The 27,608-nt window shown below is 41.3% G+C and overlaps 1 protein-coding gene across 1 annotated transcript; it reads left to right on the forward strand.

Annotated features, from left to right (window-relative positions):
• The first annotated feature begins 248 nt into the window (after window positions 1-248).
• Window positions 249-27,521, forward strand: MPZL3 (myelin protein zero like 3). Its single transcript, XM_005897156.3, has 6 exons — window positions 249-476; window positions 13,779-13,945; window positions 17,430-17,640; window positions 19,914-20,079; window positions 21,872-21,932; window positions 24,692-27,521. The coding sequence occupies exons 1-6, from the start codon at window positions 404-406 to the stop codon at window positions 24,716-24,718; spliced, it is 705 nt and encodes a 234-aa protein (XP_005897218.2). The 5' UTR covers window positions 249-403; the 3' UTR covers window positions 24,719-27,521.
• The last annotated feature ends 87 nt before the right edge of the window (window positions 27,522-27,608 follow it).

A 27,608-nucleotide genomic window follows, 5' to 3' on the forward strand; every position in this document is an offset into this window, starting at 1 on the left:
CTCACTCTCCAGGGTTCCTGTGAACTCTTAAATGCATAGAAATCTATTCCGAAAGCATTCAATAAAATAATCTGTAAGGAGTTAAAGGATTTCTGGCTTAGAGTCAGAGGATCAAGACGATAAAGTCCTGCAGAATTCCATTACAAAAGTCAATTCTCCAAAGCCTGTCCGACTTCATTTCGAGTAAAAGAGAATAATGAACTCCTACTTGAGAGTTAAGCGTCTCTGACTGGAAGTGAGCAAGTCCAGGTGTGGCTCTGGAAAGATGCCACGTTGCTATGGCAACTTAAATCGCCATTTTAGGTCTTCTCGCGGCCTCCCGCCCAAGCGTCACTTCCGGTGTTACCTGTGTGGTTATCGGGAGCCGTAAACAAGGTGTGCAAACTTCTGGAGACCTGTCGGGATGCAGCAGAGCGGGGTTCCTGGAAGCCGTGGCTGCGCTCTGTGCCCACTGCTGGGTGTCTTGTTCTTCCAGGGTGAGTGAGCCGGCGGCGGGCTCGACTTACACTTCCGGCCGGGGGCTCAGGGAAGATGGTCGCTTTTCCGGTTCCGGTGGGGGGTCTGAGGAAAGCCCCCACTGAGCTTCTGGGAAGGAAGGAAGTAAGCGGGAGGCCGTGGCGGGGGATGTTCTCGGAATTACCACCCACTGAGCAGGGGGTCGGTTGCTTGTCAGTGTTTTCCCGAGCCCCTGAGAGCTCGACCACCTTGCGTGACTCTTGTATTGGGGCGAGGGCGCGACTTGATAGAAACACGGAGGGCACTGATTTTGGGGGCACCTGGCATTATCTTGTGATGAGTTATCAACGGTTGACTCGGCTGTGGTTTTGTGGGCCTTATCTTCTGCTTAGGAGAGAACAGTTCTAGTCTTCAGCAGTTTGTCCCAGTAATTTTGGGAAAGTAAATTCATGATTGTTGGCAATTTTATTTTTTGTAAGAGATTGTCAGGGCCAAGGAAGTAAAACATTTGTTAGCCGCAGAAAGGATGTGCTTTGATCTCGTGATAGTGATGCATTTGTTGAGGAAAAGCAACTGCTTTAGTATTTTAATAAGTTTCTTTTTTTTTAATGGAAGGTAGGGAATGTCAATTCTGTTAAAATTTTAATTAAACATCCGTTAATATTCACTCTATGACATAATATTAAAATTTGGATAAGTTTTGCTTTCATTCAGTTTTCAAGTTGCATAAATTTCAGTCAACCTAATTACCTTCATCTAGGGTGCAATTATTTCCTGGATTTTTGTGTATGTATGTGTTTGTCTTCCCCAGGAAATCATATGTTAGTAGAGCTAGCATTAGAGTGAATTGTTAACTTTGTAAAAAATTTCCCTGTGGGAATTTCTGAAGAGGACCTTTGACATAAAGGCTTCAGGTGTTGTAAGTCTCAGCAGGTAGGGCTAGGGAGTTTTTATTTATTTGATGATGACTAGTATTTATGCCGCCAGGACACTCCCTGATCCTTCCCAGCTTTTCAGCTAAATTATTTTGCAATATACTATTTAGGCTGAATTGCTGTCACTCTAAATAATCCTGGTTTCCTGTCTCCCTCTTTCTCTCTCACACAAATGTTCAAATATTACCCTATTGAAAAAAAAATTCTAGAAATAGTGGGTGATCTCACAAACTTGAAGTCATTTCACATTAAAAAACATCCATCAATTCAGCAGGCCAAAAAAATCCAAGTGTTCAAAGTTGAGTTTATGATCTGTATATACTTGTTGATTTATCTTTTGCCTTGAAAAGCAAAAGAAAAACCAAAACAGATATATTGAGATATAGTTCATGTGCCAAATGATTTACCTATTTAAAGTGTACCATTCAGGGAATTTGGGGATGGTCCAGTGGTTAGGATTTCTTGCTTCCACTGCAGGTGGCAGGGGTTTGGTCTCTGGTGGTGGTTCAGTGCTAAAGAATCTACCTGCAGTGCAGGAGACACAAGGCTCAAGTTCTATCCCTGGGTTGGGAAGATCCCTTGGAGGAGGAAATGGCACCCCACTCCAGTATTCTTGTCTGGAAAATCCCATGGACAGAGGAGCCTGGTGGGCTAAAGCCCATAGGATCACAAAGGGTCGAACACGACTGAGCACGAGCACAATAGGGAACTAAGATTCTGCATGCTGTGCAGTGCAGCCAAAAAAGAAAAATAAAGTGTATTGTTTACAGTTGTGCAATTATTACGACAGTTTTATAACATTTGCATCATCTCAAAGAGAAACTGCATAGTCATTAATAGTCATGCCTTATTCTTCCCACTCCTCTGGTCCTGGCAAACACCAATTTATTTTCTACTGCTGTGGTTGCCTATTCTGGATATTTCATAGAATTGGACTTGTACAATATGTGTTCTTTTGTAACTAGGTTTTTTTTTTTTCACTTAGTGTGTTTTCAAGGTTCATCTATTTTTGGGAGGTCTTACTTTTGAGTCTATTAGGTAAGAGACTTTGGTTTCATTCCAAGTTACCTGCCTTGCCTTTTCATATTTTTGTTGTTGATGTTTAGTTGCTTAGTCGTGTTCGACTGTTTGCAACCCCATGGACTGTTAATAGCCTACCAGGCTCCTCTGTCTATGGGATTCTCCAGGCAAGAATACTGGAGTGGGTTGCCATTTCCTTCTCCAGTGCATCTTCCCGACCCAGAGACTGAACAGAAGTCTCCTGCTTGGCAGGCGGATTCTTTACTGTCTGAGCCACCAAGGAAGCCCAAATATGTAGAACCAGTGGATTAAGACTCCTAGAGCTTACACTTTTCTCTTTTCCATCTAAGTGTACAATTTTATGAATCAAAGTTTGACAGATTTGTATTTTGGAAAATTGGGTGTATAAAATTGGGAGTTTTATAATTTCCCCCCATTTCTTCCATGTATAAAATTACGTATGCTTAAATATGATTTTCTTGTTTTCTTCCCAGATTAAAAAAGTTTTTTAATTTATATATTACTTCTGTTGGCTATTTTTACCTGGCAAAATGCTTTTCCCTCTGCATGTGTCCTAAGTCACTTCAGTCATGTCCGACTCTGGAATCCTATGGACTGTAGCATGCCAGGCTCCTCTCCATGGGATTTTCCAGGCAAGAATACTGGAGTGGATTGCCACGCCTTCCTCCTGGGGATCTTCCCGACCCAGAGATTGAATCAGCATCTCATGTCTCCTGCACTGGCAGGCAATTTCTTTACCACTAGTACCACCTGGAAAACCCTTTTCTTTCTGGGGAAAAGATAAATATCCATTAGCACATTAGGCCTAGGGTGAAAGTTCCTGAATGAATGTAACTTTGGATGGATGTTTTTTTCCTCATTTTTTTTTGAGTGGAAGAGATGAATTATTTTATATCCAGTGATTTTAGAATACTTTTAATTTCAGTAAAACATGTAGAGGAAAGTGCCCTTGTCATAAGTGTACAGCTTAGTGAATTTTGAGAAACTGAGCATGCCTGGTTAGCTAACCAGAGCCAAAATCAGGATGCAGGTTGTTACTGACTTTCCAGAAACTTTCCTCATGCCTCCTTTCAGGCTTTCTCCCTTCTCCTCCAGGGGAACCAATGTTAGTGTAGGTTTGTTTAGTTCACCATGGATAAGATGGTTACTTTTCTGTAACTATACATTGAAGACCTGCTTATCTAGTGTTTAAAGTTCAGTAAGGCCTGGCGTGCTGCAGTTCATGGGGTCACAAAGAGTTGGACACGACTGAGTGACTGAACTGAACTGAAAGTGACTTTACATATTGATCGCTTTGTGGCAAAATTATGTTCATGGAAATGGAGTTTCTATAAAGAAGAAAGTTTCTAGTAGGTAGTTTTATTGAAGGTGTGCTTACTATAATTCAGTAATCAAAATTTGCTCAGAACTTGTCATTTTTATGCTTACTTTATAGCAATTTTCATTTTGTAAAGGGAAACTCTTGGTTTTTTCCATTGAATAAATATTACTGAGCATCCATAATATGCTAGGTTCCATTTGGATGAGTTTAGGATCTATTGAATCAGACAGACAAGTCAACAGATTATTTTAGAATCTAATACTAAGCAAAATGCACTAGAAACCATGACATCACAGAGGAGGTGCCCTTAATCTGCTAAGATGATACAGGGAAGACTTACTGGAGGTGTCTCAAAAATTAAATCTTAAAAGACAGATAAGAGTTAGGTCTTGAAGAATAGAAAATGGAGCTTCCCTGGTGGCTCAAATGGTAAAGAATCTGTCTGCAATGCAGGAGACCCAGGTTTGCTCCCTGGGTTGGGAAGATCCCCTGGAGAAGGGACTGGCTACCCCATGGACAGAGGAGCCTGGTGGGCTACAGTCCACGGGATCACAAAGAGTTGGACAGGATTGAGCTACTAACACAACAACAGTAGAGAAAGAGAGTAAGGAAAAATTCCAGACATAGAAACATAAACAAGGGATGGCGGTATTAAGTAATTTTCCAAACAAATTTGATTAGATTAACCTAAATCCCATGTTGACCCCAGGTATATCTCTGTGGTCAGGAGGATGGTGTGCTGGATCTAGTTCCTACTGGCTTTCAAGAGTTGATCATGCATGTGTCTTCCTAACTCGCATTCACAGACTTTGCCATTTGTAGCTTGAAAATGGCCATGGTGGGAGTATCTGTACCACAGAAATTGTGAAACCCTACACACTTGGGTTTTCTATTTTTAGTTTTTCACCAGCACACCTCTGGATGTAATGATTGGTTTAGGCCAGTCTGAGGCACCATCCAGAGCTGGGAGTGAAAGTTAAAGTGAAAAGTGAAAGTTAAGTAGCTCAGTCGTGTCCCACTCTTTGGGACCCTGTGGACTGTAGCCCACCAGGCTCCTCCATCCATGGGATTCTCCAGGCAAGAATACTAGAGTGGGTTGCCATTTCCTTCTCCACGGGATCTTCCCAACCGAGGGATTGAACCCAGGTTTCCCACATTGTAGGCAGACGTTTAACCTCTGAGCCACCAGGGAAGCTGGGAGTAAGTAGGGTCTATTTATTCTTAATTTGCTGTTCTCTCACCAAATCCATTCACTTTTCTTCTCTGTTTTTCCTACTCCCCGGAAAGCTAACCTATAAACTACATCATCCAGGCTCCCGTCCTCTGGCTTCCAATTAGATTTGGTCAATGGGAGGCATTGGCAGGAGATTGGAAGGCAGGAGGAGAAAGACATTTTTCTTCCATACTCCCTCCCTGTCATGGTGCCATGGTTGATAGTGGCTGTGGATACAGCTTCTGTCAAATGGGCCACACATCCACCTCTTACCAGGCTGCAGTAACACCATTTCCTCTCTTTGCCCCTCAGGACTGGAGTGGTAAAGACTTTGTGCCTTCGTTGGGGATCTGACCCTGAGAAAGACGGATAAGAGTTAGACCTGACCCTGACCCTGAGAAAAGTCCCTCTGAAAAGTGGCCCATACACTTTTTAAAGTCTTAGCTGACTCTGCCTTCTGTTTCCTGCCTGGACATTGACAGAGGCCTGCAAGCTTTTGGGCTATGTGGGAAAGGTGGATATCCTGAGAAAATCTGGGTATCGTGAAGAAAGGAGATGAGGAAAGGAATGGGTATTGAGCTGGTAACAAACAAGAGTTCACTACCTTCAGGTTAGAGTCCTGTGGTGGTGATAGTCAAGTGAGTATATCCTGTAATAGTTGGACACTCAGAGGCAGGTCATGGCAGGCGACATACTTTGGGGAATCATTTGTGGTTGTGAAATCTGTAAAACTGGATAAGGTTGTCTAAAGAGAACATGTTGAAAGCAGGACCATGGGCTCAGGGTGAACTCTGAGCAACACCAATGTTTAAGAGATGGGGTAGGAAAAAAGGAGCCTTAGAAAGAAATTTGATAGAAACTCTCAGAGAAGTGGAGTGTGTACGTGTGTATGTATATGTAACACAGTGTGGAGATTTGGTTGGAGGGAGACTAATGAGATTCTGATTTTATAGCTTTAATCCATATTTCTTCTTTGGTATAAACCAGGATTGGCAAACTTTTGTAAAGGGCCAGATAGTATTTTAGGCTTTGTAGGCTATATAATCTCTGTTGCAACTATTCAATTTTGTTGGAGTAGCACAAAGGGATCCCTACACAATACATAAATAAATGGAGCTGGTTGTGTTTGAATAAAAATTTATCTATAAAAAGATGTTATGATACACACTACTATATATAAAATAGATAACTAATAAGGACCTACTGGGTATCACGGGGAAATCTAATAAATATTCTGTAATGACCTATGTGGGAAAAGAATCTAAAAAAATAAATACCTGCAAGGAGATCCAACCAGTCCATTCTAAGGAGATCAGCCCTGGGTGTTCTTTGGAAGGAATGATGCTAAAGCTGAAACTCCAGTACTTTGGCCACCTCATGCGAAGAGTTGACTCATTGGAGAAGACTCTGATGCTGGGAGGGATTGGGGGCAGGAGGAGAAGGGGACGACAGAGGATGAGATGGCTGGATGGCATCACTGACTCGATGGACGTGAGTCTGAGTGAACTCTGGGAGATGGCGATGGACAGGGAGGCCTGGCGTGCTGCGATTCATGGGGTCGCAAAGAGTTGGACACGACTGAGCAACTGATCTGATCTGATCTGATCTGATACGTATAACTGATTTGCTTTGCTGTACAGCAGAAACTAGCACAACATTGTAAATCAACAATAAAAGTTTTTAAAAAAGAATGTAGAGAATAGTATAGAATATAACCATTTTGCAATCCTAATAAATAAAGCAAATTGATGATTAAAAAAAGCTTGATGTGGGCTAGATTTGGCCCATGGTCCATAGTTTGCTGACCCCTGCCCTAAATCAACTGCCTCCCCACCCCCAGCCCCTGATATTATCCCTTGGATATCTCAAAGTCACCTTAAACTTATCCAAAATCAAACTCATTTTCTATCCTGCCGAGCCTGATACTTTTCTAGTCTTCCCTGTGTCAGTGAATGGTATCACCAAGACATAAACTTGGGAGTTACCCTTGACATTTCTCTTCCCCAAACATTTCACATATGACCTGTCACCAGCTCTTGCTGGTTTTACGTTGTAAGTACTGTTGTCTTCTGAGTTCTCTCCACGTCCACTGCCACCAAGTTAGTTCAAGCTTTCCTTATTTCCCCCTTTGACTATTTAAGTAGCTTCTTAGGTTATTTCTTTATATATACTCTTGGCTCACTCTTAAGTGTCTTCCCTAGAGTGATGTTTTAAAAATGCAAACTTCATCATGCCCCTTCTCACTCCGTCCCATACTTAAGTATTTTCCACTTTGAAAGCACGACTTCCCATTACTCGGAGAATAAGGACCCAAATCTCTAACGTCCTGCCTAATCTGGTTTCAGTTTACCTCCTAGTCACGTCTCATTCTTCTCTCTTGTGCTTTTGTGTTGTTCCCATTCTGCTTTTCTTTCTGTTCCCTGACTGACTGTCCTCTTTCTGGCACAGGACCTTTGCATATGCAGAATTCTCTGCCTGGAATGCTCCCAGTCTCCTCACGTTGTTACCCTTCCTTCAGAACTCAACCCAAAATTAATTTTCCTTTTCAGGGAAACTTTCATTAACCACTCCCTACTCCCCTGTCAAACTGATAATAGTTCTCATAGCACTCTCTTTGTCTTTTCCATGTAGTGCTTATCAGAGTTTGTAATTATACATTTGTCTTTATGATTATTTGATTAGTATATTGAACTTCTGCTACATTAAAAAAATATTTGTTTATTTGGCTATACTTGGTCTTAGTTGTGGCATGTGAGATGTTTTGTTGCAGCTCGTGGGATCTAGTTTCCTGCTGCTGCTGCTGCTAAGTCGCTTAAGCATGTCCGACTCTGTGCGACCCCATAGACGGCAGCCCACCAGGCTCCCCCGTCCCTGAGATTCTCCAGGCAAGAACACTGGAGTGGGTTGCCATTTCCTTCTCCAATGCGTGAAAGTGAAAGTGAACTTGCTCAGTCGTGTCTGACTCTTAGCGACCCCATGGACTGCAGCCTACCAGGCTCCTCTGTCCATGGGATTTTCCAGGCAGAAGTACTGGAGTGGGGCAATCAGGGATCAAACCCCAGAGTGTGGAGTTGTAGCCATTGGACCACCAGGGAAGTCCCCTTCTGCTGCATTTTAAACTCCAAAACAGGGAGTATATGTATTTTGCTCACATTTAATCTCAAACTCAGAGGGTGGCACAAAACAGATGCTCAATAAATCTATGTTTGAAGAATGAGTGAATGAATGAGAGTATCATCCTGGAAACTTTGAGACAGAGAAGGTCATGGAGCAAATGGTCACTCTTGCAGAGGGAGCCAGTAAAGTCAGGAGAGAAAAGTCAGTTTTGATCCCTTGGATTTTTCAGGTTTAAGACAATACTACCTTTTATTAAAAGTGGTAGTGGAGTCCAGGTTGTGCTGTAGGGGTCCAGGAGTGGATAGGCAGGAAAGAAAGGGAGATGTTAGATGTAGAGAACTCTTGCACAAACTTGGCTTAGGAAAGAGAGGGCAGTGGTTGGTAATGAATAGTATGACAGGGTTAAGGAAACTGTAATACTGTAACAATAGTTATATATTTGTTTATATAGATGAGAGAGACTCCTATGTTTTTAGAGGCTGAGGGAAGAGACCGCCCTTCTTGAAAGGGGTAAGCTGAAGATACTGAGAGGGTTTTTGTTTTTGTTTGTTTTTTTTTCTGGAGCAGGGCTTGGAAGGGAGGAATTCAGGCAGAGAAGAAGGGCTTGACCTTGCATAGAAAAAGGGACACCACACCCTTTCAGATTGGAGGTAGGCATGGGTACAGACACAGGAAGGTGTGTGACTAAGCAGTTTGTACTGCTTCAAGTTTCTTGAAGAAGAGAGATGTTTTCTTTTGAGAATGAGGTGTTTATAGGTTGTACAGGGGATAAAAGAGAATGGCAAAGTTTGAGGAGTCAGAGGAGCTGACCAAGGCTGGTGAAAGAGTCGTCATAACTTGGGACTTCCCTGGTGGTCCAGTGCTTAAGACTCTGGGCAGGGAGTGTGTGTTTGATCCCTGGTCAGGGAACTAAGATCCCACATGCTGTGCAGTGTGGCAAAAAAAAAAAAAAAAAAAAAAATCTAGATAATTAAAAAAAAAAGTCATCTTGCCTCATTAAAGGCTTAGCTGTGATGGAATTCATGAGTTTCTTATGGTAACTATTTGTGCAACGGTGTGATTTTTCTCCTTCAGTAGATACCAGCTATAGTCTAGACGTGGTCATTTAGGCTGTTTTTCCTGAATCAGTGCAAAGGAAAGATAGGTGTCTAGGAGGCTTAAAAATGTTGAAAATACTATAAAAATGGGAAAGGAGGAGAGTGAGGGACTAATAAGCACACTTTGTTGCTATATGAGAACTTTGGTGACCTGTCCACCTCTTTCTCTCAGTCTCTCTTTGCTTCTCTTCCTCTGAATTTTGCCCTTAAGTTACTTCTATTTAATGGAGGAAATTATCTTTACAAATTGAGTACAGACAGTGGTATGTATGCTTGAGTAGCACTATATGCTAAATATTATGTGAAAATTGAAAAAAAAAATAAACTGCATCAGAGAACTTGGGAGGGCATTGTAAGGGAGCTGATATTTGAGCTGAGTTTTGAAGGGTGTGGGGGATGTGGTGTTGTGGGAACAACCCAGGCAGGTTTGGTAGGGATGGGGAGAGCATTCTAGACAAAGACATAGTCAACGAAAGTCACAGTGGCATGAAGGATATAGTAAATTTGGGAAATGGTAGGACATTTTGGGCATAGTGAAGGGAATGGGATGGGTAGTGGGTACAGTAGCAGAAGGAGGCCAGATTGGCACTATTTAGATTTTATGTTATAGCCCAATAGAAAATTCCTGAAGGTTTTTGAATCTTCGTGGTGTTCATTTTAATGATAATAGCATTTATTGGAAGTTTCAATTTCGGGTTCTATGCTAAACATTTTATGTGTTACCTTCTTTAATCTTATTAGATCCTCCCAGTGACTCAGTGAAGTAGGTCTTTTTTATTATTCCCACTTAGAGTGAGAAAGTTGAGTCTGGAACAGGTTAGGTAACTATAATCAAGATTTCATAGGCAGAAAGTAGCTGGGCTAGAACTCAAGTTCAAGTCTGTCTAATTCTAAATCCCAACTTTAAAATCTCTCTGGTATTCTTATGTTTTAAGATAAAGATAGTGGGCTGGTCAAAAAGTTTGTTTGGGTTTTTCCATAAGTTCTTATGTAAAACCCGAGTGACCTTTTTGGCCAATCCAAATATATAAAGGATATGAGGAGAATGTAGATTATCCGTTTATTATTTATTTCTGCTTTCCAGTTTTTAGAGCTGCATCTTTAGTACAGAGACCCTGTATCTTGGATCAGGAGTGAGGGCTTAGGAGCGACTAGGTTTTGAAGGATCAAGTCTTTCCAGACAAAGTAGCAGCATTTGCAAAGGCATGGGAAGAATGACAAGTTTAGCATGGCAAAGTCAGGATGTTTTAGATGAGCCAAAAATAGTCCTCATTTTGGGGATGGGCTTAGTCTTGGTCTTGTGAGCTTAGTCTTGGTCTCCTCCTTTTAAGAGGAATGTGAACAGACTGGATTGTCCAGAGAGGAGAGAGAAACGTGATTAAAAGCAGCAGAGGTAAAGGCGGTGGAATGGATGACTCATAAGTATGTCTGTGATAAGAAAGGTTGAGAGCCCAAGTTCAGTTCAGTTCAGTTGCTAAGTTGTGTCTGACTCTTTGCAACCCATGGACTGCAGCATGCTAAGCTTCCCTGTCCTTCACCATCTCCTGGAGTTTGCTCAAATTCATGTCCATTGAATTGATGATGCCATCCAACCATCTCATTCTGTCACCCCCTTCTCCTCCTGTCCTCAGTCTTTCCCAGCACCGGGGGCTCATGCAATGAGTCAGCTCCTCATATCAGGTGGCCAAAGTATTGGAGCTTCAGCATCAGTCCATCCAATGAATATTCAGGGTTGATTTCCTTTAGGATTTACTGGTTTGATCTCCTTACTGTCCAAGGGACTCTCAAGGGCCTTCTACAGAACCACAGTTCAAAAGCATCAACTCTTTGGTGCTGAGTCTTTTTTTTTTTCCTCTAGGCCTTCTTTTTGGTCCAACTCTCACATCCCTACGTGACTACTAGGTAAACCATAGCATTGACTATATGGATCTTTGTTGCAAAGGGATGTCTCTGCTTTTTAGTATGGTGTCTAGGTTTATTATAGTTTTTCTTCCAAGGAACAGGTATCTTTTAATTTCATGGCTGAAGTCACTGTCCTTAGTGATTTTGGAAGCCAAGAAAATAAAGTCTGTCACTGTTTCCATTTTTCCCCCATCTGTTTGCCATTAAGTGATGGGACCAGATGCCATGGTCTTAGTTTTTTGAATATTTAGTATTAAGTCATCCTTTTCACTCTTCTCTTTCACCCTCATCAAGAGGCTCTTTAGTTCCTCTTCACTTTCTGGCATTAGGGTGGTATCCTCTGCATTTCTGAGGTGGTTAAGGATAGAACTAAAGAGTTGGCAGTAAGGATGAAGCTAGCTAATGCGCATTGATCACTTACTCTGGGTTAGGTAGGGTTCTTAGTGTGGCACCTGTTTTAATTCAAACATTTCTCACAGTTACCTACTAAGGTAAGTGTTATTATTCTCATTCCTACCAGAACGAGAAGCTGAAGAAATCAAGTATGAAGACCACAGAGTCAGCAATTGATAGGGCTGGGATTTGTATACTGTCTCAACCAGAGGGACTGCTGGTTTTCAGGATGGTGTGTGGGTTTGTTCTCTTTTGAAACCTTGCAGCTCTCTCTGCCTTTGGCCTGCCGTACGAATCATAGCTCATTGTGGTGGAGAAGGAAGCAGGAAAAACGAACTGCTAGTGGCTTACTTTCCTAAAAACTGGCTCCCTAGTGGGAGAGAAATTTCTACTACTGTTCTCTGAAAGTAGAGGGAATTGTCCAAAGAAAGTGCCAACTCTTTTAGGGGAGACAGGGTTTCAGAGTTGGATCTATGGCGGTGGTTTTGGACAGAGGAAGTCTCTAGAGAGTTTTAAAATCATATCTTTTTTTTTTTTTTTAATTTACATTTTAAATTTACATTTACATTTAAATTTACATTTATTTACATTTTAAAATGCATTAAATTGCCTAGAGGCTGCCATGCAGAGTGAGGTAAGTCAGAAAGAGAAAAAAATATCGTATATTAACATATATTTGGAATCTAGAAAAATGGTACTGATGAACAAATTTGCAGGGCAGAAATAGTGACGCAGAGAATGGACTTGCGGACACGGCGGGGGAAGGAGAGGATGGGACAAATTGACATGAGTGACACTGACATATATACGCTACCATGCGTAAAGTAGATAGCTAGTGGGAAGCAGCTGTACAGCAAGGAATACTAAGCTCTGTAATGACCTAGAGAGATGAGATGGGGGATGGGGTGGGAGGAGGCGCAAGGGGGAGGGGATACATGTATACTCACAGCTGAATCACGTTGTTGTGCAGCAGAAATGAACACAACATTGTAAAGCAATTATCCTCCAATAAAAAAAATAAAAAGAACCTTACCAAGCCAAAAAAAAAAATGCATTAAATTGCAAATTTAGTAAACTTTTTCCTGCCCCTGATTTACTTTTAATGGATATGTGATTCATTCAGATTCAGATCAGTCGCTCAGTTGTGTCCAACTCTTTTGACCCCATGAATCACAGCACTCCAGGCCTCCCTGTCCATCACCATCTCCCAGAGTTCACTCAAACTCACGTCCATCGAGTCAGTGATGCCATCCAGCCATCTCATCCTCTGTCGTCCCCTTCTCCTCCTGTCCCCAATCCCTCCCAGCATCAGAGTCTTTTCCAATGAGTCAACTCTTCGTATGAGGTGGCCAAAGAACTGGAGTTTCAGCTTTAGCATCATTCCTTCCAAAGAATACCCAGGGCTGATCTCCTTAGAATGGACTGGTTGGTTCTCCTTGCAGTCCAAGGGACTCTCAAGAGTCTTCTCCAACACCACAGTTCAAAAGCATCAATTCTTCGGCGCTCAGCTTTCTTCACAGTCCAACTCTCACATCCATACATGACCACTGGAAAAACCATAGCCTTGACTAGACGGACCTTTTTTGGCAAAGTAATGTCTCTGCTTTTGAATATGCTATCTAGGTTGGTCATAACTTTTCTTCCAAGGAGTAAGTGTCTTTTAATTTCATGGCTGTAGTCACCATCTGCAGTGATTTTGGAGCCCAGAAAAATAAAGTCTGACACTGTTTCCACTGTTTCCCCATCTATTTCATTAACCGGCTTTAAGAAAGGGAAAAACAAAACAAAACCAGATAGAACCTTGAGGTAGATTTATAAAATTCTTTGAAAAAAATTCCAATTCTTATTTCTGCTGGTGGTTGGGACAGTGATAGCTTTAGGTTAACAGCTGAACTGTATTTGGGGTAAATCCCTCAGATACAATAGTTGTCATACTCCTGCAGTGTAAGTGTGTCAAGGGAGTGGGTGGCATTGCCTTTTAGCCTTCTGTGGGCTGACATGCTTCATTATCATTAATTTAACCACAAGTCTATTGGAAAAATGCTGGTATGACCAGGTTTAAAATTTTTACCCAGACTTTCATTCTATGACTTCATTTCGTAAAATGATGAACCACCACCCCACTGTTAATTAATGTAGATATCTACTCCCTATCCTTTTGGGCCTGCCTGAGAAGATGTTTATTCCCATGGCTTTTTGATGAGAGACCTAAAAATGATACCTACTGCTTCTGTGTTGTTCACTTACATCTATGTATTCCATCCAATGCACACATTTTTAAAGTTTGGGCTTGCTTTGATTAGGTGTTTATGTCATCTTTTCCCTGGAGATTAAAGCGGATGCCCACGTCCGGGGTTATGTTGGAGAAAATATCAAGTTGAGATGCACCTTCAAGTCATCCTCTTCTATCACAGACAAACTCACCATAGACTGGACATACCGGCCTCCGAGCAGCAGTCGCACAGAATCAGTAAGTGTACACTTTAATTTTTACAGCATTCATTTATTTGGCTGTGTTGACTCACATGGGCTCTTTAGTTGTGGCATGTGGTCTTAGTTGCCTCACAGCACGTGGGGTCTTAGTTTCCCAACCAGGGATAGAACCCACGTCCCCTGCGTTGCAAGGTGGATTAACTACTAGACCACCAGGGAAATCCCAGTAAGTGTATACTTTAAGGCTCTTTCCTTGAGCTTTCTGTGGTCAGCAACTCTGGAACCCTTTTATTCTAAGTCACAGGCATACTTTAGGCCTTCTCATCTTCAAATAGAAGATGAGCTTCTATTAAATAGAAGGAGATGAGCTTCTACTCTGTATGACAGCCATTTTTGGTCATGGAGGGCTTTTTCTTCTACATAAGAATCTTGTAAATATGCTATAGGAAAAAACCAGTCAGAAACTCAGAGGAAATGTGGTTTAATTTTGTTTCCCCTTTGTTGTTTCATTTTGCTTGGCTTCATAGCTTGAGTTTCAGATTTGTTGTACAAAAAGGGTACCTCCAGGCTGTTGGATAGAAAAATTCTACAGGTCCCAGTCTTAGACATCCTTTCACTTAATACTGCTCATTTCCTGTCATGTGAGGTCATCTCTGTGGGTGTATCTGTTTGCATATCGGTACTGTGTAGATTTATCTTGGCATCTTCTCCAGTGTATAAACATCTGCATTGATTCACATAGCTCCCTTTGAAGGAAGTGGTGGCACCTTATGTTGATGACAGATGCTGTTGGTGACATTTGGTCTTGAAATATTAGAAGCAATATATTTTAATCACACATATAAAACATGTTTATGGCTCAAATCCATTGTGGATGTCTAATTGAAGATTGCAATGCTATTAAAAAATACTTTCTCCGTATGCTTTCAGCAACATCCTAGGTCAGGATACATTTTATTAAGAATGTGAATGTCATAGCGGTATGTAAGATTGTGTTTTTGAAAGTATCCTTCATTTGTTATCCTATTTCCTTCACTGGAAGTACTTTCTCTTTGATTTTAATGTGTAAGCTTTGGATTTTGTTTTAGGAGCCATTATTGAATGCCATGTAGCATCTCCCAGTAGCTACAGTAGGTGTCCCGGTAGGGTGTTCTAGTGACGGTGGCTCCAGTGAGGGAAGCAAGGCTGTATTTGCAGTCCCTTTTTCTTTAGACTTAAAATAGGTCACTTTATTTTGAGTGGGCAGGAAACTATGGCTGGCTTTATATGACTCTTCTTCCTTGGCCAAAAGTAGGACAGAATAAACAATGGGGATTTTCTAGGGGTAGAAACCTGAAATGCAAACAGCAGTTCTCATATGATGCTGCTTTTTGTGAGGCTAGTCAGGAAATCAGCAAACACACCCAAGCTGGAATTATTGGACCCTTAAAGTTTGCATTATGCTATGTTGCAGTTATGTGCTCAGTCAGGATTCTATCAAACTAATCAGATAACAGGATTTGAATATCACTAGTTTAACTGGAAATTTACAGGTTAGATTAATCTTGAAGATTCACAGTAGGCTTTGTTTTGTCAGTCAGTTCAGTTCAGTCACTCAGTCGTGTCCAACTCTTTGCGACCCCATGGACTGCAGCACACCAGGCCTCCCTGTCCATTACCAACTCCCAGAGTTTACTCAAACTCATGTCCACTGAGTCGGTGATGCCATCCAACCATCTCATCCTCTGTCGTCCCCTTCTCCTCTTGCCTTCAATCTTTCCCAGCATCAGTGTCTTTTCAAATGAGTCAGCTCTTCTCATCAGGTGGCCAAAGTATTGGAGTTTCAGCTTCAGCATCAGTCCTTCCAATGAACACTCAGGACTAATCTCCTTTAGGATGGACTGGTTGGATCTCCTTGCAGTCCAAGGGACTCTCAAGAGTCTTCTCCAACACCACAGTTCAAAAGCATCAATTCTTCAGCACTCAGCTTTCTTTATAGTCCAACTCTCACATCTATACATGACTACTGGAAAAACCATAGCCTTGACTATGACCTTTGTTGGCAAAGTAATGTCTCTGCTTTTTAATATGCTGTCTAAGTTGGTCATAATTTTTCTTCCAAGGAGTAAGTGTCTTTTAATTTCATGGCTGCAATCACCATCTGCAGTGATTTTGGAACCCCCCAAATAGTCTGCCACTGTTTTCACTGTTTCTCCATCTATTTGCCATGAAGTGATGGGACCGGATGCCATGATCTTTGTTTTCTGAACAAAAATTGTTTTGTCAATAAGGAGTTTTAAACCCTTTTATGCTGATGCTGATAATCTGTGATAGGTATTCTTTACCTCCCTCTTTGGAACACTCAAAGAGTGTTCCAGCTGTGTAAATCAATTAGTAAACAGATATTGTTTACTAATATCTGTATTTCCCACTAGCTGGTAAATTCCTGCCCTAATCCCACTATATCATTTTGCTAAACACAGTGACTAAGGGCATGTAGTAGGTGTGCAACAAGTATTCATTGAATGAATGCCTGAACCAGGAAGTGATTTAGTGTCCTCTCTGGGAAATTGCTTTTCAAAATTGGGCAATGCAGTTTGTAAAAGCCTGGGCTCCTAAGTGGGGAGGATACCAAGTAAGAAAAGAACGAGGAAAGGCTAGAGTCTTGCAAAAGAGAGAAAGATGATATTGTATTGTAGCGCCTGCCCAACCTACCATCAGGTGTAATGAGGTGTTTTTTGGCGATTAGGTTTGTGATCACCAATCTGAAGCAGTGTTGTTTTAATTCAGTGTATATTCATTGAGTACAAATCACACATCTGACTTGGGGTTTTATTAATTTCCAAGATAGATGACTTGAGAGAGGCTTATGTTATAGTCTCTTGGTGATTTTGAGGATAAATGAAAAATCTCTCTGTTCCCACTTATTCGTTGTGTGCCTTTGAGTAACTCACTTAATTTTCTGTTTTTGGCCTTGTTTCCCCGTCTGCCCCGTGGATAGTTCAGTGTTGTTGTGAAGGTCAGATGAGTGAATGTGTAGAGATTGATGGCACCCTATGAAGTACCATATGATAGTAGGTGCTGCTTTAGGATAGGATTTATCGACTTTGGCACTATTGGCACTTTGATCCAGATAATTCTTTGTTGTGTGGGGCTAGCCTATTCACTGTAGGATTTTCAGCAATATCCCCTGGCCTTTACCCTCCAGATACCAGTAGTACAACAAACAATATCTCCAGATGGTGCCAAATGTCTTGAGGGTAAAATTGCCCCTAATTGAGACCTACTACTTTAGTACTTTGGGGAGAAGAGATTTGAGAATCAGAATCTTTGGATTCTTTCATTAGGACTATTTTGGGGACAAGTTTCATAAACCTGTCTTTTTAACCTATAGTACAGAAGTGAACAAAGTGTAAGAAAAAATTGTCCAACTGGGAAAACCCATTATACATTTGTATTTTATTTTGGACCTACTTAGATTTACGTTTCATTGCATTGTCCATATTAACTCTTTTTTTTTTCTCATGGTGTTGCTTTCCTAGATTTTTCATTATCAGTCTTTCCAGTACCCAACCACAGCGGGCACTTTTCGGGATCGGATATCCTGGGTTGGAGATGTGTACAAAGGGGATGCATCCATAAGCATAAGCAATCCTACCATGAAGGACAATGGGACATTCAGCTGTGCTGTGAAAAACCCCCCGGACGTGCACCATAATATTCCGGCGACAGAGCTGACAGTCACAGAACGGGGTAAGCTAACTGCTACCAACTTTGTGCTGCAGTGAGTGCTCTGGGACTTCTGTGGTGGTTTGTGGAGAGATCAGTGATAAGCAGAACTTACCTTATCTTTATCAGAACATTCTGCCATCTTGAATTGTCTTTGAAGATGAGTTCTTTATTTTGCAAACTAAAGCTTTTTTTTTCCCCAAATATTGTCAGTTTCACCATGATTCTTCTTTAAATTTTCATTTCAGGTGACCAGAGTCTTGTGGAATGTAATGAAACCCCTGAGTAAATGGAGGGTTGCTATCTGTGTGAAACATGTCATTCTGGTTTCCCTAATATGTTCATACCCTCAGTTATGAGACTGTGTTTTTGCCTGAGTCTTGAAAGGGTACCTCCTTTAAATATGGAGGCTGCACATTTCTTTTCTGTTGCAAAGAGCAGCTGTTTGCATTCGGTGTGAAACATGAGTGGGATAAGGACTGACCTTTTTTCTTCCACCATTCCCTGGTGACTGTTGAGTGGTCATTCTAGTCCTTATTTGGATTTGAACCAAAGATTTAGAGATAGAGACCTGCATTATGGTTCATTATAGCTACTTTGTCATTTCTCAAATCTTTCTGTATGTCTCTGTCTCTTTCCCCCTTCCCTTTCTCTTTATTTTTTTAGGACAACTCATAGATTTAAAAGATATGGGCACATTCATACTGCTGGTGGGAGTAGATACTGGTATAGTTTTTCTGGCAGACTGTTTGATAGTATAAATCAGATACCTTAAAATTATATATCCTTTGATCCAGCAATTCCATTTTAAACTGTTTTAAAAAATAGGGCTAAGTATGAACGTTTATATACAAGGATGATCATTGCTACATAACTGATAGATTCAAAAATTGGAAACAACTTGAATATCCAGCGTTAGCTGATTAATTCAATAAATTATTCAATATGCAGAATACTATGCAGCCCTTTGGAGAAGGCAATGGCACCCCACTCCAGTACTCTTGCCTGGAAAATCCCATGGATGGAGGAGCCTGGTGGGCTGCAGTCCATGGGGTTGCTAGGAGTCGGACATGACTGAGCGACTTCACTTTCACTTTTCACTTTCATGCATTGGAGAAGGAAATGGCAACCCACTCCAGTGTTCTTGCCTGGAGAATCCCAGAGACGGGGGAGCCTGGTGGGCTGCCATCTATGGGGTTGCACAGAGTCGGACACGACTGAAGTGAAGGGCATGCAGCCCTTAAAAAAAAGTCACAGTTGGACTGATGAAGCTATTTGCAGGGCAGGAAAAGAGATGCAGACTTGGAGAATGGACTTTGTGGACACAGTGGGAGCAGGAGAGGGTGGAGTGAACTGGAAGAGTGGCGTTGACACACGCGTACACCATGGGCAAAATAGACAGCTAGTGGGAAAGTGCTGTGGGGCACAGGGAGCCCAGTTCGGCACTGATGGCCTGGAGGAGGGAGGGGGGCTCAGAGGGGAGGGAGATACGGACACACAGCTGATTCACACTGTTGCACAGCAGAAACTAGCACACCATTGTAAAGAAATCATGTGTGTGTTAGTCAGTCATATCTGACTCTTTGTGACCCCATGGACTGTAGCCCGCCAGTCTCCTCTGTCCATGGGATTCTCCAGGCAGGAATACTTGAGAAGGTTGCCATTTCCTTCTCCAGGGGATCTTCCCAACCCAGGGATTGAACCCGAGTCTCCTGGACTGCAGGTGGACTCTTTACTGTCTGAATCACCAAGGAAGCCACCAATTATACTCCAATGAAAAAAATAAATAAAATGGAAAAAAATCACACATGGATGGAATATTTATGGAAAATATTTATATAGTAAATAAAAAAGAGGTTAGAAAAAGTATGTAAAGTATGGTCTACACTTCTGAACATATAGTCTCCTCCCTGTATTCCCACTCATACCCACATACTCCTGGGGATTACCCTGGTGGTCCAGTGGTTAAGACTTCATCTTCCAACACTGGGGGTGTGTTTTCCATCCCTGTCAGGGGAGCTAAGATCCCACCTGCCTCGTGGCCAAAACCCCAAAACATAAAACAGAGACACATACTCCTAGAAAGAAGAGTGAACAGATAGATACTGACATGTTGATCCTAGGTATCCAGATTATAGGTAAATTTTAATCCTTTGTATTTTTGTGTGTTTTCTAGTGTTTCTACCATGAATTCATTCCTTTTGTAATCAGAAGGAAACTGGAGCAAAAGTAAGACTATCTCATGTCATAGGAAGCACTTTGCACATCCTCTTTTACCTTCTCTTTTCCTCCTTCAGGTTTTGGCACGATGCTGTCCTCTGTGGCCCTTCTTTCCATTCTTGTCTTCATTCCCTCAACTGTAGTGGTTATTCTGCTACTGGTGCGAATGGGAAGGAAGTCTGCGGGGCTGAAGAAGAGGAGCAAGTCTGGCTATAAGAAGTCGTCTATTGAGGTTTCAGATGAGTAAGTCCAGTTGCAGTCCTGAGCCGTCAACCCTCTTCAGAGCCATGCTTTCTGGACAGCACCAGACCTCTGCATCCATGCCTTCCTTTCTTCCAGGCTGACCTCAGTTCTGCTGAAAGGGAAATTTGTGGATATTAATTTGGAGAGAAAGAAATAGAGGAGTTAATAGCATGGTCCTAGTCTCTTTTTTTTGGAAATAAGATTGTACAGTGCTGTGGTTCAGAGGGTAAATTCTGAAATGAATCTCTAATTCTTTCCAAATGAACAGGAGATCACCAAGTCAATTATTTTTTCCTTTTCCTTGTTTTGGCACCAAGCTGACAGAAATGCCTGAGCAGTGAGAGAGGCTTTAGAACAGCCATGGAGGGCAACATAATTTAAATAAGCGAGCACTATTCTTGGTCAGCAAATGCTCCAAAGAGGTTAACTGGATTCTGATTATCAAAAGCAGGTGAGCAGGTGTGATCCAGTATTTTCCCTAAGAACAAATCCACTAAAAAAAAAAAAAAAAAAAAAAAAAAGGTAGCAAAAGTCTACATAAAACTCTGTTGATTCTCCATTGTCAATTTCAGGGGCTTGGAACCTTGGGAGAAAAATCTGACTTTGAGAGAGTCTAAAATCTTTCTCTGTGTGTGTGTATGCATGTACACATTTATATAATGGGAGTAAGAGTCCCCTTTAAAGGAATCTGTGGCCTCCCACAAGGCAAAGAACTCTTGGTAAAAAATAACTAAAATGTCTATTTCTAAGTATGGTCTAATAAGACCTCCTTATGGTCTAAGCCTGAACCACATTGTTTCTTGCTATTTCTTCTCATTGGTTCCAGTGAGCTGTTTCCTTCTCCAAACCCAGTATACTCATTTAGATCTTTAAAAATAACTATTTATTTATTTGGTTGCTCTGGGTCTTTGTTGCTGTGCACAGGCTTTCTCTAGTTGCAGCCAGCGGGGGTTACTCTCCAGTGGTGGTGCACGGGCTTCTCACTGTGGTGGCTTCTGCTGTCGCAGAGCATGGGCTCTAGAGCGTAGGCTCAGTAGTTGTAGCACATGGGCCTAGTTGCCTCACAGCATGTGGGATCTTCCCAGACCAGGGACTGAACTGGTGTCCCTGGCATTGCAAGGCAGATTCTTAACCACTAGACCACCAAGGAAGCCCTAGTTAGATATTAAAAAAATTTTTTTTCAATGTGCTTTCCCTCTCACCTGGATTCCCCTCCCTCCTTCCCTTGTTTGCCTGGAAAACTCTTCCTTATCTTCCAAGACCCTGCTGCAGCTTCTCCTTCTCTTGAATTTCCCTGACTCTTTCAGGGTAAACTAATCTCTCTCTCCCCTTTGCTGCTGCAACAGTTTGATTTTAACTCTGTGAAAACATTTATCACATTGTATTGTGACATACTTGTTACGTTCTAATGGGTCTTTCACCCTCAGGAAATCATGAGCTCAAGGAACAGTGCCCAGACATGATTGATGCTGAGTATATTTCTAAATGAACAGTTGCCACTAGCTCTTATTTATTGAGCACTTACTATGTGCCAAGCACTGTGGTCCATGATTTACATGTGCTTATTTTGCATATACTCCTCACCACTATCCTTTAAGTGTAGCTGGTAATACCTGCATTTTGTAGATGAGGAAACAGGCTCCTGGAGCTTAAATAATTTGCCCAGTCACCCTGTTAGTAAGTGGCAGAACTGGAATTTAAAACCACACCCGTCTGACTTCAATACTTGTCCTCTTAACAGTCACTACCAAGGATGGTGACTGTCCATATTTGGTCTGTCCTCTTTCTACAGCACTGACCAGGAGGGGGATGACTGCATGGCGAAGCTCTGTGTTCGTTGTGCCGAGTGTGTGGTAAGCCCATGCCATTTCACTGTTCATGCTTTATTTTCCTGCTTAATTAAGGTAATCCTTTGTCCTCAGAGAAGCAGGGGACATGCAGGTAGGTCTACAGCAAAGTATGAACCAAGGTCTTTGCCCAGAGCATTTTAGTCTCAGGGGACCCTTCCCAGTTCTAACCACTATTTTATTTTCTGTCTTGTGGGCACTGAGTGGTGTCCTTAGGTTAGGGAAGGGGACTGTGTAGGCAGCCTCTGCTGACTAACAAGGAGCATCCTGAAAGAGGAGTGTCCTGTGTTGCTAAGGTCATAGTGGGAGAGCTGGCTGAACTGGCTCAACCTAAAGCCAGTGGAACTGAGCTTTTCTGCTGAGCCTCAGTTTTTCCCAGGAAATTAGAGTGATATCACCGTTTAGATGACTTGATTGTTTTGTCCATAAGAAATACCCATGTTGGAAGGCTTGAGTTTTGATTGAAATTGCAGAAAGCACTTGCTGTGACTGGTAGGCTTGCGTGGCTGCCCCAGGATCCTAGGAGGAGAGGCTTTCTGATGTAGTACTGTTGGAAACAGGTCAAAAGCAACTCATGATCTAATATGAAGTATACCTGTCATTTCAGGGTTTAAGCTGGAGCCTTCTTTGTACTTACTGCTAAGCTCAGCACTTGGCCAGATGACTACAGCCCAATTACTCATCACAGTGTTCTTTGTTTCTCTTTCTCTCATGTACTTGCGTATTATAAGTGGCTTCTCTGATGAGAGAAAGGTGGATAAAATCTAATTAAAACCCTTTGGGATTTGAATATTTTGATGAAACAAAATAAGCTAATGTCCTGAAACTAACACAACATTTTTAATCAACTATATTCCAAGATAGAATAAAAACTTAAAAAACAGAGGAAAAAGAATCATTTTTCTGAAACTAATACAGCATTGTTAATCAACTATATTCCAATATAAGGTAAAAATTAAAAAGAAAAAGAATCACTTTGCTGTACACCTGAAACTACACAACATTGCTAGTTATGTCTCATCCTCCAGGACACAGTTGAAATGTTCAGTTCAGTTCAGTTCAGTTGCTCAGTCGTGTCCGACTCTTTGCGACCCCATGAATCGCAGCATGCCAGGCCCCCCTGTCCATCACCAACTCCCAGAGTTCACTCAGACTCACGTCCATCGAGTCAGTGATGCCATCCAGCCATCTCATCCTCTGTCGTCCCCTTCTCCTCCTGCCCCCAATCCCTCCCAGCATCAGAGTCTTTTCCAATGAGTCAACTCTTCGCATGAGGTGGCCAAAGTACTGGAGTTTCAGCTTTAGCATCATTCCTTCCAAAGAAATCCCAGGGCTGATCTCCTTAGAATGGACTGGTTGGATCTCCTTGCAGTCCAAGGGACTCTCAAGAGTCCTCTCCAACACCACAGTTCAAAAGCATCAATTCTTCAGCGCTCAGCTTTCTTCACAGTCCAACTCTCACATCCATACATGACCACAGGAAAACCATAGCCTTGACTAGACGGACCTTTTTTGGCAAAGTAATGTCTCTGCTTTTGAATATGCTATCTAGGTTGGACATAACTTATCTTCCAAGGAGTAAGCGTCTTTTAGTTTCATGGCTGCAGTCACCATCTGGAGTGATTTTGGAGCCCCCCAAAATAAAGTCTGACACTGTTTCCACTGTTTCCCCATCTATTTCCCATGGTGTCTCAGATAGTGCTTCATGCTATAGAGAAAAAATAAAATAGGAAGAGGAGATGGAATGGCTAGAGAAGGGGGTATGGTACTAAATAGGATGGTTGGGGGAATTCCCTAGTGGTCCTAGTGGTTAGGACTAGACACCTTCACTGTTGTGGACCAGGTTCAATCCCTGGTTGGAGAACTAAGATCCCATAAGCCATATGCTGTGGCCAAAAAAAATAGGATGGTTGGGGGCATCTTTATTGAGACACTATTTAAATAGACATCTAAAACAAGAAGCAAGAGACATGGCTACCATGGAGGAGCATTATTCTAGGCAGAGGAAATGGTTGGCGCAAAGACCCCGGGGAGTGGCCATGATTGGCATGTTCTAGGAACAGCATGGAGACCAGTGTGGCAGGAATGAAGAGAGCAAGGCAAAGAATAGCATTTCTTCAGAGAGATAACGTCATATCTTATACAACATTGCATGACTGTAATGACCTAGACTTTGAATCTTACTGAAACAGAATCCACTGGAGGTTTTTGCAAAGAGAACGCTGAACTGATTTAAGTGCTAAAAATGTCATTCTGGCTTCTGTGTTGAAAACAGGTGGTGAGGGACCATGATAGAAACACAGTCCATTTAGGAGACTTTAGCAGTAATGGAGATGAGGGAAAAGGGTGTTGATCTGGACCAAGACGGTGGTAGTGGGGATGGTGAGAAGTGGTTGTTCTCTGGTTATAGTTTGTAGGTAAAGCCAGAAGAACTTCTTGATGAGTTGCATGTGTCTGTGAACAAAAGTTAAGGATAAATCCAAAGTTCTTGACCTGAGCAAATGGTAGAATAGAGTTGCCATTTTCTAATATGTACAAGCCTGTGGCTGGAACAAGTTTTAGGCAGAAGATCAGGAGCTGAGTTTGGATATATTAAATTTGAAATACTTAGTAAATTTAGGTGGATTGAGTCAGTGCCATTTTACTCTTAATGAAGTCCCTAGCTGAGTTCCATTTGGGGGGCCCTTCCGTATGGTCTTTACCTGAATTCTGACTGTGGCATGTACTTCATATACACACCACAACTACTATTCTTTCCTTTCCAGGATTCAGACTATGAAGAGACATATTGATGGAAGTTTGCATGATTGAAGAAGAGTCACCTAACAACAGAAAATGTTTCATTCCACTGGCAGCTAAATCCTCCTAGAGAAGTGGAGCTGGCTTGGACAATAATGGTGGAGAATCCTGGAAGTCATCAGTAAAGACTTTAGGAGTGACTTATTTATTGAAGAAATATTCTTTTTGTATTTATAAACTGTTCAAAAACTCTCAGAAGAGACTCATAACTACCCCTGTTAATAACTTATACTCTAATTGAATGAAGGAATTCTTTTCCTAAGTAGATAACTTTTTGTTTAGTCTTTGCTCTTGAATGTATTACATGTTTTCTTCCAGTTTTTATGAGGGAGAATCCTAGATGTTGGCCACACTGCTGAAACACACACACACACACACACATATATGTATGTATGTATTTAATGAAATGGATCTTAGAGCTTCCTGATGTGCTCCTGGACAAAATGTTTTTTGGGGATATTCTTTGTTTTTTGCTCCATGAATATTTTCAGCTGTGAGTTAGCCTACAGCATATACTCATTGGTTTAATTATCTCATCATCAGTTGTGTTTGGGAGGCTTGGAGTGTATAACCCCAGTTTTTTAGAGATGGTGGGATCGGGAGTCAGTGGTTTATTTGACTGAGTTTCTAAAGTATTAAAGTGTCAACAATTTACAATTAAGAAATGCTGAGATGGAGGGGTTCCCTTCTTTTTCTCACTAGGTGCAATTTGTTATTTTACTTTCTTACAGCTGAGTGGTTTATGGTTTCCTTCTTGACCTTTCAGATCAGAGGCAAGAAAAACTCTTCATAGGGTTTTTAGTGGGGATAAGTAGAATAACTTTACCAGTTATTTGCAATGAAATCTCTTTTAACCTATGCTGTTCTTAAAAATTTTCTTCTAAAATGCAGAAAATATGAGTGAAAGAAGGTATTTATAAATCCTTTTTTGCATAATATTTGAGATAAGGAAGTGAGGGTGTACACAACTTATAGTTCCTTCTTCTGTTCTCTCGATATCTTCTATCAAGTTCCTCCATTCTACTGCACCACATTATTTCAAATATTAATTTACATGGGATTTTCTATAAGCCATTAAGAAATATGTATGACATATCAGGAAGGGTTGACTGTCTAGTCCTCTGTAATAGAGGGATAGAATTTGCTTCTTAATTATGAGAGACAAAAAATGTGTCTCATAATTTGATTCTTTTAACAGGATAGCCCCTTTCTGTGATTCTTTGCTAGTGACTCAGGAGGTTTCCATATTATAGCACAATGCACTGTATGCTGTACAAAAATCACTTTTATACTTTTTTGCCAAGATCTATTTTTAAAAATTTAGGTTATTCTGTCTCATAGATTTGGCCTGGCCTTTTACGTTAATCTAGTCCATTAATGAGAAAGTCTGATTAGTTAATAGATGTTATGATTTACCTCTGATCATATAAGAAAGAAGAGGCAGAAGCAAGATTGTCGTCTGCATCTACAGTGGTTTAGTCTTACAGTCTTGGGCTACTTGTAAAGTATGCGGTTGTCTGGGGCCAATCTAGTGAGACAGTCTAGTCTGACACCTCAAGGCAGAAAGGAAAACAGTTTGAGCAACAAGAGTAGATAATTTGGGCTCTAGGACATTTAAAAGATAGAGATCTAGTTGTGAGATAGACTTCTTGTGGGTCCTTATTCTTTGAGAAAGAGATGATGTTACAGGAATCCAGGGAAAGTTATATCCCATTCAATAAAGGACCAGTTTTGACTGAGTTTTCTGGCAGTTTCCTTTCGGGCATGTTATAAGGATTCATCCAGCGGGATATGTTTATCAATTTAGGTAAATAGTGCTGTGTGACTGCCTGGCCATGTTATTTTGTAGCCTTGATCATGGTTTGAATCAGTTCCTTCCTTTTTAAGTGACCAAATGATGAAATCCTTCAGGGTAGGAGAGTAAGTTGACCACTAGTCTGTTCCATGGATTTGTGGTCACATCACAGTCTTAAGGTTGCTCTCAGTCTCCTTCTTCAGCCCTTTTATTGGGGTCTGAATTACAGCTCTTTTTTTTCTTCAAAGAAGCACAAAGCAGTGTTTGGATACCTGCCTTTTAAGGATGAAAGGAAGATAAAGTGTTTTTTTTTTAACTTACTGTTTTAATATTTTCTAAGGTGCTACTCTCTCTTTTTATTTTTTTCATTTTGCTTCTCCATGAGTTCTTATCACACTTTATGGAGACCAGCCTTGTCTAGAAACGGAATTGAATTCTGAACCTTCAGAGGGGGTTAAAAGCCTTTCAGAATTTTTCTTTTGGCTGCTGAAGTCTTTACTTGTGGCTACATTGCTTTTATGAGTTTTGTGCATTGAGCTCTTAATTCTGTTACCAAATGTGAACTTATAAAATGTTTTGTGTTTCCCATGTGACCTAGTACCTCAAGCTTCTTGGGGGGCACATTCTCTGCAGCCCTTAAACTGGGCTCTGTGCTTCACGAGGGAATGTTTCATGTCCTTGTTTAGAAAAAATTCTGGTGGCCAAATCCTGAGACTGCATGTTCTTGTGTGTTACTCGGTTATGATTCCAAACAGGAGTTGTAAGAAGACCAATAATGTGTGGCACAAGACTCTCATTTAATTGCACAATTAAAACTTTGCTGCTAGAAGAGGCAACTCCGTCCTTTTGACTCTAGTGTTGGACTGTTACCTGCTGCATTTCACTTTGTTTCTTGTTTGTTAATTTTTGTAGGAGGATATGCACTATTGGGTCATATGCACAGACGTTGTAACTCTTGAGATCTTTACCACATCATAGTTAATAAACTTCTTTGCACTTTCTGGCTACTTTTTGGTGTGTGTGTACATATAAGACTAGAGCCATCATGTGAAAGAGAAGGGAGGTGGTTTATGATTTTCGGCACCCAG

Source organism: Bos mutus, chromosome 15 (assembly GCF_027580195.1).
Source record: "Bos mutus isolate GX-2022 chromosome 15, NWIPB_WYAK_1.1, whole genome shotgun sequence".
NCBI classification, from domain to species: domain Eukaryota; kingdom Metazoa; phylum Chordata; class Mammalia; order Artiodactyla; family Bovidae; genus Bos; species Bos mutus.